General features: G+C 40.3%; 1 protein-coding gene across 1 annotated transcript; it reads left to right on the plus strand.

The window, feature by feature from the left end:
- The first annotated feature begins 6,999 nt into the window (after positions 1-6,999).
- LOC139748539 (neuronal acetylcholine receptor subunit alpha-7-like) lies at positions 7,000-16,160 on the plus strand. The gene is made up of 4 exons (XM_071661595.1): positions 7,000-7,215; positions 9,268-9,420; positions 13,747-13,913; positions 15,239-16,160. The coding sequence occupies exons 1-4, from the start codon at positions 7,056-7,058 to the stop codon at positions 15,443-15,445; spliced, it is 687 nt and encodes a 228-aa protein (XP_071517696.1). The 5' UTR covers positions 7,000-7,055; the 3' UTR covers positions 15,446-16,160.
- Positions 16,161-17,135: the final 975 nt, after the last annotated feature.

A 17,135-nucleotide genomic window follows, 5' to 3' on the forward strand; every position in this document is an offset into this window, starting at 1 on the left:
GAAAATATTATCAAAAGGGAGACCTAAAAGATTCTTGGTGTCAATGGGAGGTTTGGGCTCAACTCTATAAAATGATTTCTTTGCTAACTTTAGGGATTTATCAATGAAAGATCTAGGGTACTTTAACCAAGATCCAATAGAATATATCTTCTCAAACTCATCATCAATAAACTCTGTACTGCAAATACGTAATGCCCTAAGGAACATAGATTGAAATGATGATAATTTAACTCTGTCATGTTTAGATGAGTAATAATGGATATATGAGCATACATTGGTGGGTTTTCTGTATATGCTAAACTTAAACTTCTTTTCTTGTCTATGGATCATGCAATCTAAAGATGGTAACATACCATTATTTTCATTTTCTACAGTAGATTCGATGGAAGGTACTAAATTGTTAAGTAAGGGGGAGAAATATTTGTAAATTTTCATATATATATATATATATATATATATATATATATATATATATATATATATATATATATGGTGAGGTGCTTGAGGATTGGCGGAATGCGTGCATAGTGCCATTGTACAAAGGCAAAGGGGATAAGAGTGAGTGCTCAAATTACAGAAGTGTAAGTTTGTTGAGTATTCCTGGCAAATTATATGGGAGGGTATTGATTGAGAGGATGAAGGCATGTACAGAGCATCAGATTGGGGAAGAGCAGTGTGGTTTCAGAAGTGGTAGAGGATGTGTGGATCAGGTGTTTGCTTTGAAGAATGTATGTGAGAAATACTTAGAAAAGCAAATGGATTTGTATGTAGCATTTATGGATCTGGAGAAGGCATATGATAGAGTTGATAGAGATGCTCTGTGGAAGGTATTAAGAATATATGGTGTGGAAGGCAAGTTGTTAGAAGCAGTGAAAAGTTTTTATCGAGGATGTAAGGCATGTGTACGTGTAGGAAGAGAGGAAAGTGATTGGTTCTCAGTGAATGTAGGTTTGCGGCAGGGGTGTGTGATGTCTCCATGGTTGTTTAATTTGTTTATGGATGGGGTTGTTAGGGAGGTGAATGCAAGAGTTTTGGAAAGAGGGGCAAGTATGAAGTCTGTTGGGGATGAGAGAGCTTGGGAAGTGAGTCAGTTGTTGTTCGCTGATGATACAGCGCTGGTGGCTGATTCATGTGAGAAACTGCAGAAGCTGGTGACTGAGTTTGGTAAAGTGTGTGAAAGAAGAAAGTTAAGAGTAAATGTGTATAAGAGCAAGGTTATTAGGTACAGTAGGGTTGAGGGTCAATTCAATTGGGAGGTGAGTTTGAATGAAGAAAAACTGGAGGGAGTGAATAGTTTTAGATATCTGGGAGTGGATCTGGCAGCGGATGGAACCATGGAAGCGGAAGTGGATCATAGGGTGGGGGAGGGGGCGAAAATTCTGGGGGCCTTGAAGAATGTGTGGAAGTCGAGAACATTATCTCGGAAAGCAAAAATGGGTATGCTTGAAGGAATAGTGGTTCCAACAATGTTGTATGGTTGCGAGGCGTGGACTATGGATAGAGTTGTGCGCAGGAGGATGGATGTGCTGGAAATGAGATGTTTGAGGACAATGTGTGGTGTGAGGTGGTTTGATCGAGTAAGTAACGTAAGGGTAAGAGAGATGTGTGGAAATAAAAAGAGCGTGGTTGAGAGAGCAGAAGAGGGTGTTTTGAAATGGTTTGGTCACATGGAGAGAATGAGTGAGGAAAGATTGACCAAGAGGATATATGTGTCGGAGGTGGAGGGAACGAGTAGAAGAGGGAGACCAAATTGGAGGTGGAAAGATGGAGTGAAAAAGATTTTGTGTGATCGGGGCCTGAACATGCAGGAGGGTGAAAGGAGGGCAAGAATAGAGTGAATTGGAGCGATGTGGTATACCGGGGTTGACGTGCTGTCAGTGGATTGAAGCAGGGCATGTGAAGCGTCTGGGGTAAGCCATGGAAAGCTGTGTAGGTATGTATATTTGCGTGTGTGGACGTATGTATATACATGTGTATGGGGGGAGTTGGGCCATTTCTTTCGTCTGTTTCCTTGCGGCTACCTCGCAAACGCGGGAGACAGCAACAAAGTATAATAAAAAAAATAATATATATATATATATATATATATATATATATATATATATATATATATATATATATATATATATATATATATATATATATATATATTCATCTATTTTACTTTGTCGTTGTTTCCCGCGTTAGCGAGGTAGCGCAAGGAAACAGACAAAAGAATGGCCCAACCCACCCATATACACATGTATATACATACACGTCCACACATGCAAATATACATACCTATACATCTCAACGTATACATATATAAACACACACAGACATAAACATATATACACACGTACATAATTCATACTGTCTGCCTTTATTCATTCCCATCGCCACCCAGCCACACATGAAAAAACAACCCACTCCCCCCGCATGTGAACGAGGTAGCGCTAGGAAAAGACAACAAAGGCCACATTCGTTCACACTCAGTCTCTAGCTGTCATGTATAATGCACCGAAACCACAGCTCCATTTCCACCTCCAGGCCCTACAGAACTTCCCATGGTATACCTCAGACGCTTCACGTGCCCTGGTTCAATCCATTGACAGCACGTCGACCCCGGTATACCAAATAGTTCCAATTCACTCTATTCCTTGCACGCCTTTCACCCTCCTGCATGTTCAGGCCCCGATCAATCAAAATCTTTTTCACTTCATCTTTCCACCTCCGTTTTGGTCTCCCACTTCTCCTCGTTCCCTCTACCTCTGACACATATATCCTTTTGGTCAACCTTTCCTTACTCATTATCTCCACGTGACCAAACCATTTCAAAACACCCTCTTCTGCTCCCTCAACCACACTATTTATTACCACACATCTCTCTTACCCTATTATTACTTACTCGATCGAACCAACTCACACCACATACTGCCCTCAAACATCTCATTTCCAGTACATCCACCCTTCTCCGCACAACGCCTCGCAACCGTATAACATTGTTGGAACCACTATTCCTTCAAACATACCCATTTTTGCCTTCCGAGATAATGTTCTTGACTTCCACTCATTCTTCAACGCTCCCAGAACTTCCGCCCTCTCCCCCACTCTAAGATTCATTTCCGCTTCCATGGTCCCATCCGCTGCCAAATCCACTCCCATATATCCAAAAACACTTTACTTCCTCCAGTTTTTCTCCATTCAAACTTACTTCTCAACTGACTTACCCCTAAACCCTACTCTACCTAATACCCTTGCTCTTATTCACCTTTACTCTCAGTTTTCTTGTTTCACACACTTTACCAAACTCAGTCACCAGCTTCTGCAGTTTCTCACCCGAATCAGCCAATAGCGCCGTATCATCAGCGAAAAACAACTGACTTACTTCCCAAGCTCTCTCATCCACAACAGACTGCATACTTGCCCCTCTTTCCAAAACGTTTGTATTCACCTCCCTAACAACCCCATCCATAAACAAATTAAACAACCATGGAGACATCACACTCCCATGCCACAAACCAACATTCACTGAGAACCAATCACTTTCCTCTCTTCCTACACGTACGTATGCCTTACATCCTCGATAAAAACTTTTCACTGCTTCTAACAGCTTGCCACCCACACCATATATTCTTAAAACCTTCCACAGAGCATCTCTATCATCTCTATCATATGCCTTCTCCAGATCCATAAATGCCACATACAAATCCATTTGTTTTTCTAAGTATTTCTCACATACATTCTTCAAAGCAAACACCTGATCCACGCATCCTCTACCACTTCTGAAACCACACTGCTCTTCCCCAATCTGATGCTCTGTACATGCCTTCACCCTCTCAATCAGTACCCTCCCATATAATTTTCCCCGTGGACTCATAGGAATATATATATATATATATATATATATATATATATATATATATATATATATATATATATATATATATATATATATATATATATATATATATATATTCCTACGAGTCCACGGGGAAAATGAAATATAACAGTCAGTTGATATACATCGAAGAGACGAAGCTAGGACGCCATTTGGTAAGCATGTGATTGTCCAAAACATACAACGAGCGTTCATAAACTTATCATTTTACAAATCTTATCAACAATAAAGTTATGTATTTTGTACAGACCATCACTAATATTAAGATTGTAATTCTTTGTGTATTTAATAATAGAAGATTCAATGATATTTCTCTTGGTAATAGACTTAGAGTTAACAACTGAGATGGCGCTACTCTAGTCAATACAATGATCATAGTTTTTAACATGATGAAACAAGGCATTTGATTCTTGTCCCGTTCTTATACTATGTTTATGTTGCTTAAATCTAACAGAAAGATCCTTACCAGTCTGACCAACATAAAATTTATCACAGTTTCCACAAGGAATTTTATAGATGCAACCAGGAGAATTTTCTGGTGAATTCCTGATTAAGATATTATTTATAGTATTATTGTTGCTAAAGGCAACAATTGAAATAAAGGATTTAAGGAACATGGGAAGCAAGTGAAAATATTATCAAAAGGGAGACCTAAAAGATTCTTGGTGTCAATGGGAGGTTTGGGCTCAACTCTATAAAATGATTTCTTTGCTAACTTTAGGGATTTATCAATGAAAGATCTAGGGTACTTTAACCAAGATCCAATAGAATATATCTTCTCAAACTCATCATCAATAAACTCTGTACTGCAAATACGTAATGCCCTAAGGAACATAGATTGAAATGATGATAATTTAACTCTGTCATGTTTAGATGAGTAATAATGGATATATGAGCATACATTGGTGGGTTTTCTGTATATGCTAAACTTAAACTTCTTTTCTTGTCTATGGATCATGCAATCTAAAGATGGTAACATACCATTATTTTCATTTTCTACAGTAGATTCGATGGAAGGTACTAAATTGTTAAGTAAGGGGGAGAAATATTTGTAAATTTTCATATATATATATATATATATATATATATATATATATATATATATATATATATATATATATGGTGAGGTGCTTGAGGATTGGCGGAATGCGTGCATAGTGCCATTGTACAAAGGCAAAGGGGATAAGAGTGAGTGCTCAAATTACAGAAGTGTAAGTTTGTTGAGTATTCCTGGCAAATTATATGGGAGGGTATTGATTGAGAGGATGAAGGCATGTACAGAGCATCAGATTGGGGAAGAGCAGTGTGGTTTCAGAAGTGGTAGAGGATGTGTGGATCAGGTGTTTGCTTTGAAGAATGTATGTGAGAAATACTTAGAAAAGCAAATGGATTTGTATGTAGCATTTATGGATCTGGAGAAGGCATATGATAGAGTTGATAGAGATGCTCTGTGGAAGGTATTAAGAATATATGGTGTGGAAGGCAAGTTGTTAGAAGCAGTGAAAAGTTTTTATCGAGGATGTAAGGCATGTGTACGTGTAGGAAGAGAGGAAAGTGATTGGTTCTCAGTGAATGTAGGTTTGCGGCAGGGGTGTGTGATGTCTCCATGGTTGTTTAATTTGTTTATGGATGGGGTTGTTAGGGAGGTGAATGCAAGAGTTTTGGAAAGAGGGGCAAGTATGAAGTCTGTTGGGGATGAGAGAGCTTGGGAAGTGAGTCAGTTGTTGTTCGCTGATGATACAGCGCTGGTGGCTGATTCATGTGAGAAACTGCAGAAGCTGGTGACTGAGTTTGGTAAAGTGTGTGAAAGAAGAAAGTTAAGAGTAAATGTGTATAAGAGCAAGGTTATTAGGTACAGTAGGGTTGAGGGTCAATTCAATTGGGAGGTGAGTTTGAATGAAGAAAAACTGGAGGGAGTGAATAGTTTTAGATATCTGGGAGTGGATCTGGCAGCGGATGGAACCATGGAAGCGGAAGTGGATCATAGGGTGGGGGAGGGGGCGAAAATTCTGGGGGCCTTGAAGAATGTGTGGAAGTCGAGAACATTATCTCGGAAAGCAAAAATGGGTATGCTTGAAGGAATAGTGGTTCCAACAATGTTGTATGGTTGCGAGGCGTGGACTATGGATAGAGTTGTGCGCAGGAGGATGGATGTGCTGGAAATGAGATGTTTGAGGACAATGTGTGGTGTGAGGTGGTTTGATCGAGTAAGTAACGTAAGGGTAAGAGAGATGTGTGGAAATAAAAAGAGCGTGGTTGAGAGAGCAGAAGAGGGTGTTTTGAAATGGTTTGGTCACATGGAGAGAATGAGTGAGGAAAGATTGACCAAGAGGATATATGTGTCGGAGGTGGAGGGAACGAGTAGAAGAGGGAGACCAAATTGGAGGTGGAAAGATGGAGTGAAAAAGATTTTGTGTGATCGGGGCCTGAACATGCAGGAGGGTGAAAGGAGGGCAAAGAATAGAGTGAATTGGAGCGATGTGGTATACCGGGGTTGACGTGCTGTCAGTGGATTGAATCAAGGCATGTGTATGGGGGTGGGTTGGGCCATTTCTTTCGTCTGTTTCCTTGCGCTACCTCGCAAACGCGGGAGACAGCGACAAAGCAAAAAAAAAAAAAAATTATATATATATATATATATATATATATATATATATATATATATATATATATATATATATATATATATATGTGTGTGTGTGTGTGTGTGTGTGTGTGTGTGTGTGTGTGTATATTTGCATGTTACCTATGAAAAGTATTTGTGTTTTCCCGTCATTTATTGAATCCTTCCTTCGGTTTACCGCCATCGCACTATAGATTGTGCATTTCTTTGTTCAATGTCTTGTTTGAAGGGAACCTTACTCCTAAGCAGCTTGTTGGGTGATTCATGTATCCCCTCATGTATGAAAAGCTGATCTCTGACAGAAGAAACTTCTCCTTCCTCTACATTTCACTACCAGTGCTACATGTACATATGTCCTATTTGGGTCCATCAGATGATGATAGAGTGGAGTGAGTCAGCCTCATCCCTCTCCCATTACCCCATCGGTCACCATAACTTATCTTAGTCTCCTCTCATCCACCACCTCATTTAACCCCAAACGTCGTATTCTAACCTCCACTACCGTGGCCTCTTCTACAGTTTAATGTATCGTCTGGGTCTGTGAACCTCGGGATGAAACCCATCAGAGAGTGGGAGGTTCACAGCTCGAAGGTATTGCTTGAGGATAACACCTACCCATGCTGCAAGGATGTGTACCCCAACGTGATGATATCTCTGATGGTGTGCCGCAAAGCATCTGCTTTTACATGGACCGTCAAGATCCCAGCAGTGTGTAAGTAGCCAAATTCCAGTCTGTACACCTCAGAGGTTCATCTTTAGAGGCATCAAAAGTTAGCTTGCATCGTACTTTTACCACAGAAGAGTCAATGCTTAATTCTGGGTGTTGAGTAGTACTGAGTCCGGAGAACTTATTTCTAGACTCCCAGATCGGAGTAGCACTGATCAAAACTCCCTAAATTTACTCTTATCACCTAGCCCTTCTTGAAGGTTTGCCACTGCTTCTACAGTTGTAATGGAGTTTCAGAGCTTCTATGATGGTCTACGAACATGGGGTTGCCACCTGGTATTCCAATAGAAGATACAGACGTCAGTGTATTCAGTCATCTTAGAGTTCTGATTACTTGGCTCATTACACGATTTATGTTCACACTTGCCCTCATAAAACAAAATTAAGAGAAAACTGCAAACAAATCTTTTGTTGGGATGGGGACATTTGAAGAAATCAGCGTCTCAGTTATCCTAAAAGCTTAGTGTATGAGATTAAATAAACGACATACTCCTCCTTCGTGGCCACAGCATAATCATTGATCCTCACTGATATCCGCTGCATCCCACAGACAACACCAGTCAAAAAATCATAAAGGTCCGAGATCTCTATACAATGGAGGATAAGTGTCACCAGCTGACACACAATTACATCAACTGAGATTTTATTTAATGATAACAAGGGAGAAAGAACACTTCCCACGTATTCCCTGCATGTCGTAGAAGGCGACTTAAAAGGAGAGGGAGCCGGGGGCTGGAAATCCGCTCCTTCAGCTCAAAAGAAGGAACAGAAAAGGGGGCCAAGTAAGGATTTTCCCTCAAAGGCTCGGTTCTCTGTTCTTGATGCTGCCTCACTAATGCGGGAAATGGCAAATATGTATGAAATAGAAAAAGTATGAATTGCTATCGTTATTATTATTCAGATTATTATTATCATCATTATAAGTATCATAATCATTATAATCATTATTATCCTTGTTATCATTACTATTATTATTATTATTATTATTATTATTATTATTATTATTATTATTATTATCATTATTATCATTATTATTATTATTATTATCATTATTATTATTATCATTATTATGATTATCATTATCCCCTCTCCTTTTTTTTTTTTTTTTTAATTTTCCAAAAGAAGGAACAGAGGGGGCCAGGTGAGGATATTCCAAAAAAGGCCCGGTCCTCTGTTCTTAACGCTACCTCGCTAATGCGGGAAATGGCGAATAGTTTGAAAAAAAAAATTATTATTATTATTATTATTATTTATTTATATTTATTATACTTTGTCGCTGTCTCCCGCGTTTGCGAGGTAGCGCAAGGAAACAGACGAAAGAAATGGCCCAACCCCCCCCCCCCATACACATGTATATACATACGTCCGCACACACAAATATACATACCTACACAGCTTTCCATGGTTTACCCCAGACACTTCACATGCCTTGATTCAATCCACTGACAGCACGTCAACCCCGGTATACCACATTATTATTATTATTATTATTATTATTATTATTATTATTATTATTATTATTATTATTATTATTATTTCTATCATTATCATTATTATTATCATTATTATTATCATTATCATTATTATTATTATTATTATTATTATCATTATTATTATTATCATAATTATTATTATTATTATTATTATTATTATTATTATTATTATTATTATTATTATTATTATTATTATCATTATCATTATTATTGTTATTGCCATTATCATTATTAATATTATTGTTATTACTATCATTATCTAGTGAAGAAAAGTTTGATCCGATATGTAAATATCAGGTTAAAGTCTAGCGGTGTCGAGGCGTGTAGCGAAGATGAGCATTATCCTGGCACCCGTTCCTCGTTCATGATTAACATGCATTGAATTGAGTAATTGCCTGCTATTCATGACCAAACTTGACCCATATGTGCCTCCCCTGGTTACATGCATCCTGATCCGGTTTATTCAGCATAAAAGAACGCAGAGGAACTCACATTAGTGTAGATATTTTCCAAGATAACTAAAATGCCCATATTCATCTTACAGGTCTGAGCATCTTGACCTTAGTGTTGTTCCTCCTGCCTCCTGACGCTGGCGAGAAGATGACCTTCGGTGGCCTATGTCTTCTCCTGAACGTGCTCTTCATTGCGTACACAACCCATGTCGTGTCCTATGCTCCTGCACACACTCCACTCATAGGTAAATCTCTCACACATCCCAATGTACAGTCTCGCATTTTGTCTAATCATATTGCAACAATACATGTGTGTGTGTGTGTGTGTGTGTGTGTGTGTGTGTGTGTGTGTGTGTGTGTGTGTGTGTGTGTGCTTGTGCATGTGTGTGTGTGTGTGCTAGTGCATGTGTGTGTGTGTGTGTGTGTGTGTGTGTGTGCGTGGTTGTGTGTGTGTGCTTGTGCATGTGTGTGTGTGTGTGTGTGTGTGTGTGTGTGTGTATGTGTGTGTGTGTGTGCGTGTGTGTGTGTGTTCGTGAATCAGTTTGCATATATATATATATATATATATATATATATATATATATATATATATATATATATATATATATATATATATATATATATATATATTTTTTTTTTAATTTTCCAAAAGGAGGAACAGAGGGGGGCCAGGTGAGGATATCCCACAAAGGCCCAGTCCTCTGTTCTTAACGCTACCTCGCTAACGCGGGAAATGGCGAATAGTTTAAAAGAAAAGAAAGAAAGATATATATATATATATATATATATATATATATATATATATATATATATATATATATATATATATATATATATATATATATATATATATATATATACGCATGTGCACAATCATACTTGCTCGCGTTCATCCAATCCTCGGCGCCACCAGACCCTACAGGAAATCATATTGCCACTTCCTGCATCAGCGGGGAAGTTCTAGGAAAGAGACAAAGGCCACATCCGCTCACACTCATACACGAACTGTTATGCGCAATGCAACGATACCGCAGCTCCCTATCCACATCCAGGACCCACATACCTTTCAATGGTTTCCCCAGGACGTTTCACATACCCTGGTGCAGTCCACTGCCGATACATCGTTCCACTTCACTCTTATTTCCTGCACGCCTTTCATCCTTCTGCATATTCAGGTTGCAATCGCTCAAATTCTCTTGCACTCTATCCTTCCACCTCCAGTTTAGTCTCCCACTTCACCTCGTTCCCTCCACCTCTGACACATATATCCTCTTGGTCAATCTTTCCTCACTCATTCTCTCCATGTGACCAAACCATTTCAAAACACCCTCTTCTGCTCTCTCAACCACACTTTTTACTACCACACATCTCTATTACCCTTTCATTACTTACTCGGTCAAACCACCTCACATCACATATTGTCCTCAAACATCTCATTCCCAGCACATCCACCCTCTTCCGCACAACTCTATGTATAGCCCACGCCTTGCATCCATATAACATTGTCGGAACCACTATTCCTTCAAACATACCCATTTTTGCTTTCCGAGATAACGTTCTCGCCTTCCACACATTTTTCAACGCTCACAGAACTTTCGCCCCCTCCCCCACCAAATGACTTACTTCCACTTCCATGGTTCCATTCGCTGCCAAATCCACTCCCAGATATCTAAGCCACTTCACTTCCTCCCGTTTTTCTCCATTCAAACTTACCTCCCAATTGACTTGTCCCTCAACCCTACTGTACCTAATAACCTTACTCTTATTCACATTTACTCTCAGCTTTCTTCTTTCACACACTTTACCAAACTCAGTCACCAGCTTCTTAAGTTTCTCACCCGAATCAGCCCCCAGCGATGTATCATCAGCGAACAACTGACTCATTTCCCAAGCTCTCTCATCCACAAGAGGCTGCATACTTACCCCTCTCACCAAAACTCTTGCATTTACTTCCCTAACAACCCCATCCATAAACAAATTAGACAACCATGGAGACAACACGCTCCCCTGCCGCAAACCAACAATCACTGAGAACCAATCACTTTCCTCTCTTCCTAATCGTACATATGCCTTACATCCTCGATAAATACTTTTCACCGATTCTAACAACTTGCCTCACACACCATATGTTCTTAATACCTTCCACAGAGTATCTCTATCAACTCTATCATATGCTACATACAAATCCATTTGCTTTTCTAAGTATTTCTCACATACATTCTTCAAAGCAAACACCTGATCCACACATCCTCTACCACCTCTGAAGCCACACCGCTCTTCCCCAGTCTGATGCTCTGTGCATGCCTTCACCCTGTCGATCAATACCCTCTCATATAATTACCCAGGAATACTCAACAAACCTATACCTCAGTAATTTAAGCACTCACCTTTATCCCCTTTGCCTTTGTACAATGGCACTATGCAAACATTCCGCCAATCCTCAGGCACCTTACCATGAGTCATACATACATTAAATAACCTTACCAACCAGTCAACAACACAGTCACCCCCTTTTTTTAATAGATTCCACTGCAGTACCATCCAAACCAGCTGCCTTGCCGGCTTTCATCTTCAGCAAAGCTTTTACTACCCTCTCACTTTACTAACCCTCTCACTTTGCACACAACCTCGACCAAAACACCATATATTTGCCACTCTATCATCAAACACATTCAACAAACCCTCATAATACTCACTACATCTCCTTCTCACATCACCACTACTTGTTATCACTCCCCCCCCCCCTCATTAGCCTCCTTCACTAACGTTCCCATTTGCTCCCTTGTCTTACGCACTTTATTTACCTCCTTCCAAAATATCGCTTTATCCTCCCTAAAGTTTAATGATACTCTTTCACCGCAACTTTCATTTGCCCTCTTTTTCACTTCTTGCACCTTTCTCTTGACCTCCTGCCTCTTTCTTTTATACATCTCCCAGTCATTTGCATTATTTCCCTGCAAAAATCGGCCAAATGCCTCTCTCTTCTCTTTCACTAATAATCTTACTTTTTCATCTCACCACTCACTACCCTTTCTTATCTGCATACCTCCCACGCTTCTCATGCCACATGCATCTTTTGCGCAAGCCATCACTGCTTCCCTAAATACATCCCATTCCTCCCCCACTCCCCTTGCGTCCTTTGTTCTCAACTTTTTCCATTCTGTACTCAGTCTCTCCTGGTACTTTCTCACGCATGTCTCCTTCCGAAGCTCACTTACTCTCACCACTCTCTTCACCCCAACATTCTCTCTTCTTTTCTGAAAACCTCTACAAATCATCACCGTCGCCTCTACAAGGTAATGATCAGACATCCCTCCAGTTGCACCTCTCAGCACATCAACATCCAAAAGTCTCTCTTTCGCGCGCCTATCAATTAACATGTAATCCAATAACGCTCTCTGGCCATCTCTCCTACTTACATACTTATACTTATGTATATCTCTCTTTTAAAGCCAGGTATTCACAATCACCAGTCCTTTTTAAGCCCACAAATCCACAAGCTCTTCACCATTTCCATTTACAACACTGAACACCCCATGTATACCAATAATTCCCTCAACTGCCACATTACTCACCTTTGCATTCAAATTACCCATCACTATAACCCGGTCTAGTGCATCAAAACTACTAAAACACTCACCCAGCTGCTCCCAAAACACTTGCCTCTCATGATCTTTCTTCTCATGCCCAGGTGCATATGCACCAATAATCACTCATCTCTCTCAATCCACTTTCAGTTTTAACCATAAGAATATATATATATATATATATATATATATATATATATATATATATATATATATATATATATATATATATATATATATATATATATATATATATATATATATATATATATATATATACATATATATATATATATATATATATATATATATATATATATATATATATATATATATATATATATATATATATATATATATATATATATATATATATATATATATATATAAATATATATATTTTCTTATGAGTCCACGGGGAAAATGAAACACAATAAGTTCCCAAGTGCCCTTTCGTGTAATAATCATATCTTCAGAGGAGACGCAAGAGAGAAATATAACACTCAGTTGATATGCAACAAAGAGACCTAGATAGGACGCCATTCGGTAAACTTGCGAATTGGGCAATCGTACACACACACACACACACACACACACACACACACACACACACACACACGAGTAAAGACATGGTGCATAGTTACAAGGCTCAGAAACTGGGAACACGAATACTAAACCCTATTGCCATAACACAAAAAAATATCAGTGTAAAATTTTCAAGAATTTTACCAGAGATTAGACTAATCTGATTTTATAACTTGAGGGAGGCGAGGTCATCGAGGGTGACCTCTGCCTTAATCCCTTTACCTGTTACTTAATTCATTTGTCTATACCTCCTAGTGACGGTCGGTATAGTATCATATATTCTGCTTCTCTCTATGTGTAATATATACATATACAAATATATGCATCTTAGAAGGTTAGACTTTAAATCTCTATATGTAAGTTTTATGATCAGAAGTTGATTGAGAGTTTGTCTTGCAGTGCAGATGGTGAGCCAGCAGCTGGTGCTGATGGTGGTTGTGGTGGTGGTGGAAGCCCTGGTGGTGAGGATGGCCAGAAGCCCCCGCTCCTCACAGCTGCCAGGGTTCGTAAGGCAGCCGGTCTTCACAGCCTCTTACTTCCTTTGCCTCTCCAACTACAAAGACGGCGTAAGTATGCTCTCATTACTGCTGCTACTGACACACCCTGAAAGATAATCTCTCTCTCTCTCTCTGAGGCGGCGGCGGTGCGTTGACGTAAAAGCACAACCCAATGTTGCATTCAGTGTAACGTGAAGTCGATCGAGGTATAGGAGAATTCTTGTGAACAGATCCAAAACTCAGAAATCTCACCAAATGTTAAAAAAAAAAGAAAAAATTAGAATATCGTTTTCTTTCCCCTCTGAGCTGATAAGACTTCGAGTTAAATTTGCTCGGTAGCCTCGTTCAACAAATCTGAAATCTGGTATACATTTTCCGCGGGACTACGAAATTCAACTCGTCAAGATCTTTACAAACTAAACACATCTCCAACAGACATCAGCACTCTCTCTCTCAATATCCCAACCATGACATACCCTATTCCGCACTTTCTGTCCTTATTACAATCCGCTTACTTATTGGCCTAATGTAGTTCAGTATCCTTTATCAACCTCATCCTAGACAATCTAATCCTTTAACGACGTAAACTCACACTACTCGAAGAGCATCTCTCCTCTCCACTCGGTTCTATATCCTTACCCTCTGGGACAGCACTCTCTGGGTACACATTCTTCCCCCTCTACAACTTACGTGTTTGTAAACGAAGGTTTGATAGAGATATCTCCATTCTAGATTGGAAGCTATTTGTAGTATATTCCTATATGGTTATAGCGTGAGCTGCCCTAGTTCTAGTGTTTCTTTCCTTGCAGGCGTCTCTTCTCTCAACACACACACACGCACACACACACACACACACACACACACACACACACACACACACACACACACACACACATACGGCCCTCCGTGGGGTAGTGGTTAACGTTACTGATCTTGGGTTAGCACGGGCCGAAATGGGTTCAAATTTTAGATGCGGCAGTCGTCTCCACACCTAACCCAAAAAATAGATGGATACCTGGCTTAGGCTAGTGTGTGTGTGTGTGTGTGTGTGTGTGTGTGTGTGTGTGTGTGTGTGTGTGTGTGTGTGTGTGTGTGTGTGTGTGTGTGTTTGAGAGAAAGAGTTTATACATAAGAGTAAGGACATGGTATACATATGAAGGGTAATGAGATGGGGCAACGCGTGCAAAACTCTCTCCTCACACATGCACACACACACACACACACACACACACACACACACACACACACACACACACACACACACACACACACACATACACTCACTGCACACACGCACACACACACACGCAGACACACATGCACGCCTTTATCTCATGTCCATGTGATAAGGGAGTCATTATTTTCTTATACACAGATAACCTTCTCCCCCTCAGGTCACCAGCTCGAAGAAGGATCATGGATTTGCCGAGAAAACGGATGAGGTAGAGCTCGGGGAAGGGAGCAAGGGAGACGTACTGCGTCGGGAGAGCCGTCACCAGAGCGAGTGGCTGCTCTTGGCCGCAATCCTTGATCGCCTGGCCTTCTTCCTCTGCATGATCATCTGTCTCGTCATCCTCATCCGCTTCAGCAGCGTCCTCTAGGGGCAACATCCCAACCCAGCACCAGATGGCAAGTCAGAGCGCAACTAGCATCAGATGGGATAGGCTCTACTCCATCTGGCACCATCTGGGTGGGGTGAGACTAGAATCCATCTAGCGAAGTTGGAGTAACTACAACCCACCTGCCGCCAGCTGGGGTGGCATCAAACTCACCTTTCGCCAGCTGCAGCTGATCCAGCAGCTCTCTTTACCTGTGGAGCGAATCTCACACTGACCACATCAGCCATCCTATGGTTGAGTTAAAATCTATATTCCAGATATGATGTAAAAACTAAAGTTATTGTCCTGTTAATAGTTCACAGCACACGTGTATGAATCCCTTGAAGCCTGAGACTATGTTTTGCCCTAACAAGAGCCCACGTCACTGAGGAGAGAGGTGTATAGTAAGCTTAAATTACCAAAGGCATTGGTCATGTTGTACTGTAGTCAGTCTTTTTGAACAGTAAGGCTGCAAGGTTGATGAGGTTCTATCATGTTTTTAATTAGTAGCTGACACCCTTAACGGAGTCTGTTGTGTTCAAAGAAAACTCCACCACTGAGGAGTGTTATGTTGTAAGCTCACACTACTGTGTTATATGGTCATATTATTGTTGTTAAAGTGTTGATATACACTCTCTTGTACCGTTAGTGAGTTTTGCTATGTTGCAAATTCTCAGAACCAGAGAGTTTGACAGAATGAAGACTTACTTCTTGCTGAGGTTTCGTATCAATTCAACCTTAAAACCATTGAGGTACTTGATTTGTGTCATATCTTGACCTTAAAACCATTAGAGTGTCTGCTTTCTTCTATTTCTTGACCTTAAAGCCATCACGGTGTCTGATTTGTCGTATATTTTATCCATGCAACCATCAAGGTGTCCCATTTCTGCTTTTGTCTTAAACATACAATCACCAAAGTGGTTGATATACTTGGCTATTGCAACCGTAAAGATGTCTGTTGTCTTGTAAATTTTGCAAGTGTCAAGGTGTCTGGTGAACTATGATCTTACAATGTAATATATCAGTTGTTTCGTGGCCTTACGATACTGAAGGGGTCTGCTGTATCATATCTTACAACCCTTGTAAGTGTGCTCTACCGTGGCTGTTGTATCATATCTTACAACCCTTGTAAGTGTGTTCTACTGTGACTTCATAACTATGAAGGTGTCTCTTGTGTTGTGATCTTGTAACGCTGAAGCTGCCTCTGCTGTAGTGACCTTACAACACCAAAGACACCGGCTGTGTTGTGACTTCACGACACCGATTTGTCTACGGCATTATGCCCTTGCACTAATGATGGTCTATGCTGTTCAGTAGTCGTAACACACCAATGGTGTGAGCCCCGGTGAGGCCATACACTCAGCAGAGGTGTGACGATGAGCTGGCAGTGTTTGTGAGGTTTTTTTCTTTATGTTAGCTGAGACGGTACGGGCAGCTGGGGCCCTAATCAAGTCCATCTCATGTGTCGTAGAGGGCGACTAAAGGGGACGGGAGCGGGGAGCTAGAAACCCTCCCCTCCTAGTATTTTAACTTTCTAAACGGAGAAACAGAAGGAGTCACGCGGGGAGTGCTCATCCTCCTCGAAAGCTCAGACGGGGATGCCTAAATGTGTATGGATGTAACCAAGATGAGAAAAAAGGAGAGATAGGTAGTGTGTTTGAGGAAAGGAACCTGGATGTTTTGGCTCTGAGTG

Source organism: Panulirus ornatus, unplaced genomic scaffold, assembly GCF_036320965.1.
Source record: "Panulirus ornatus isolate Po-2019 unplaced genomic scaffold, ASM3632096v1 CTG_7070_pilon, whole genome shotgun sequence".
In the NCBI taxonomy this organism is placed as follows: Eukaryota; Metazoa; Arthropoda; class Malacostraca; order Decapoda; family Palinuridae; genus Panulirus; species Panulirus ornatus.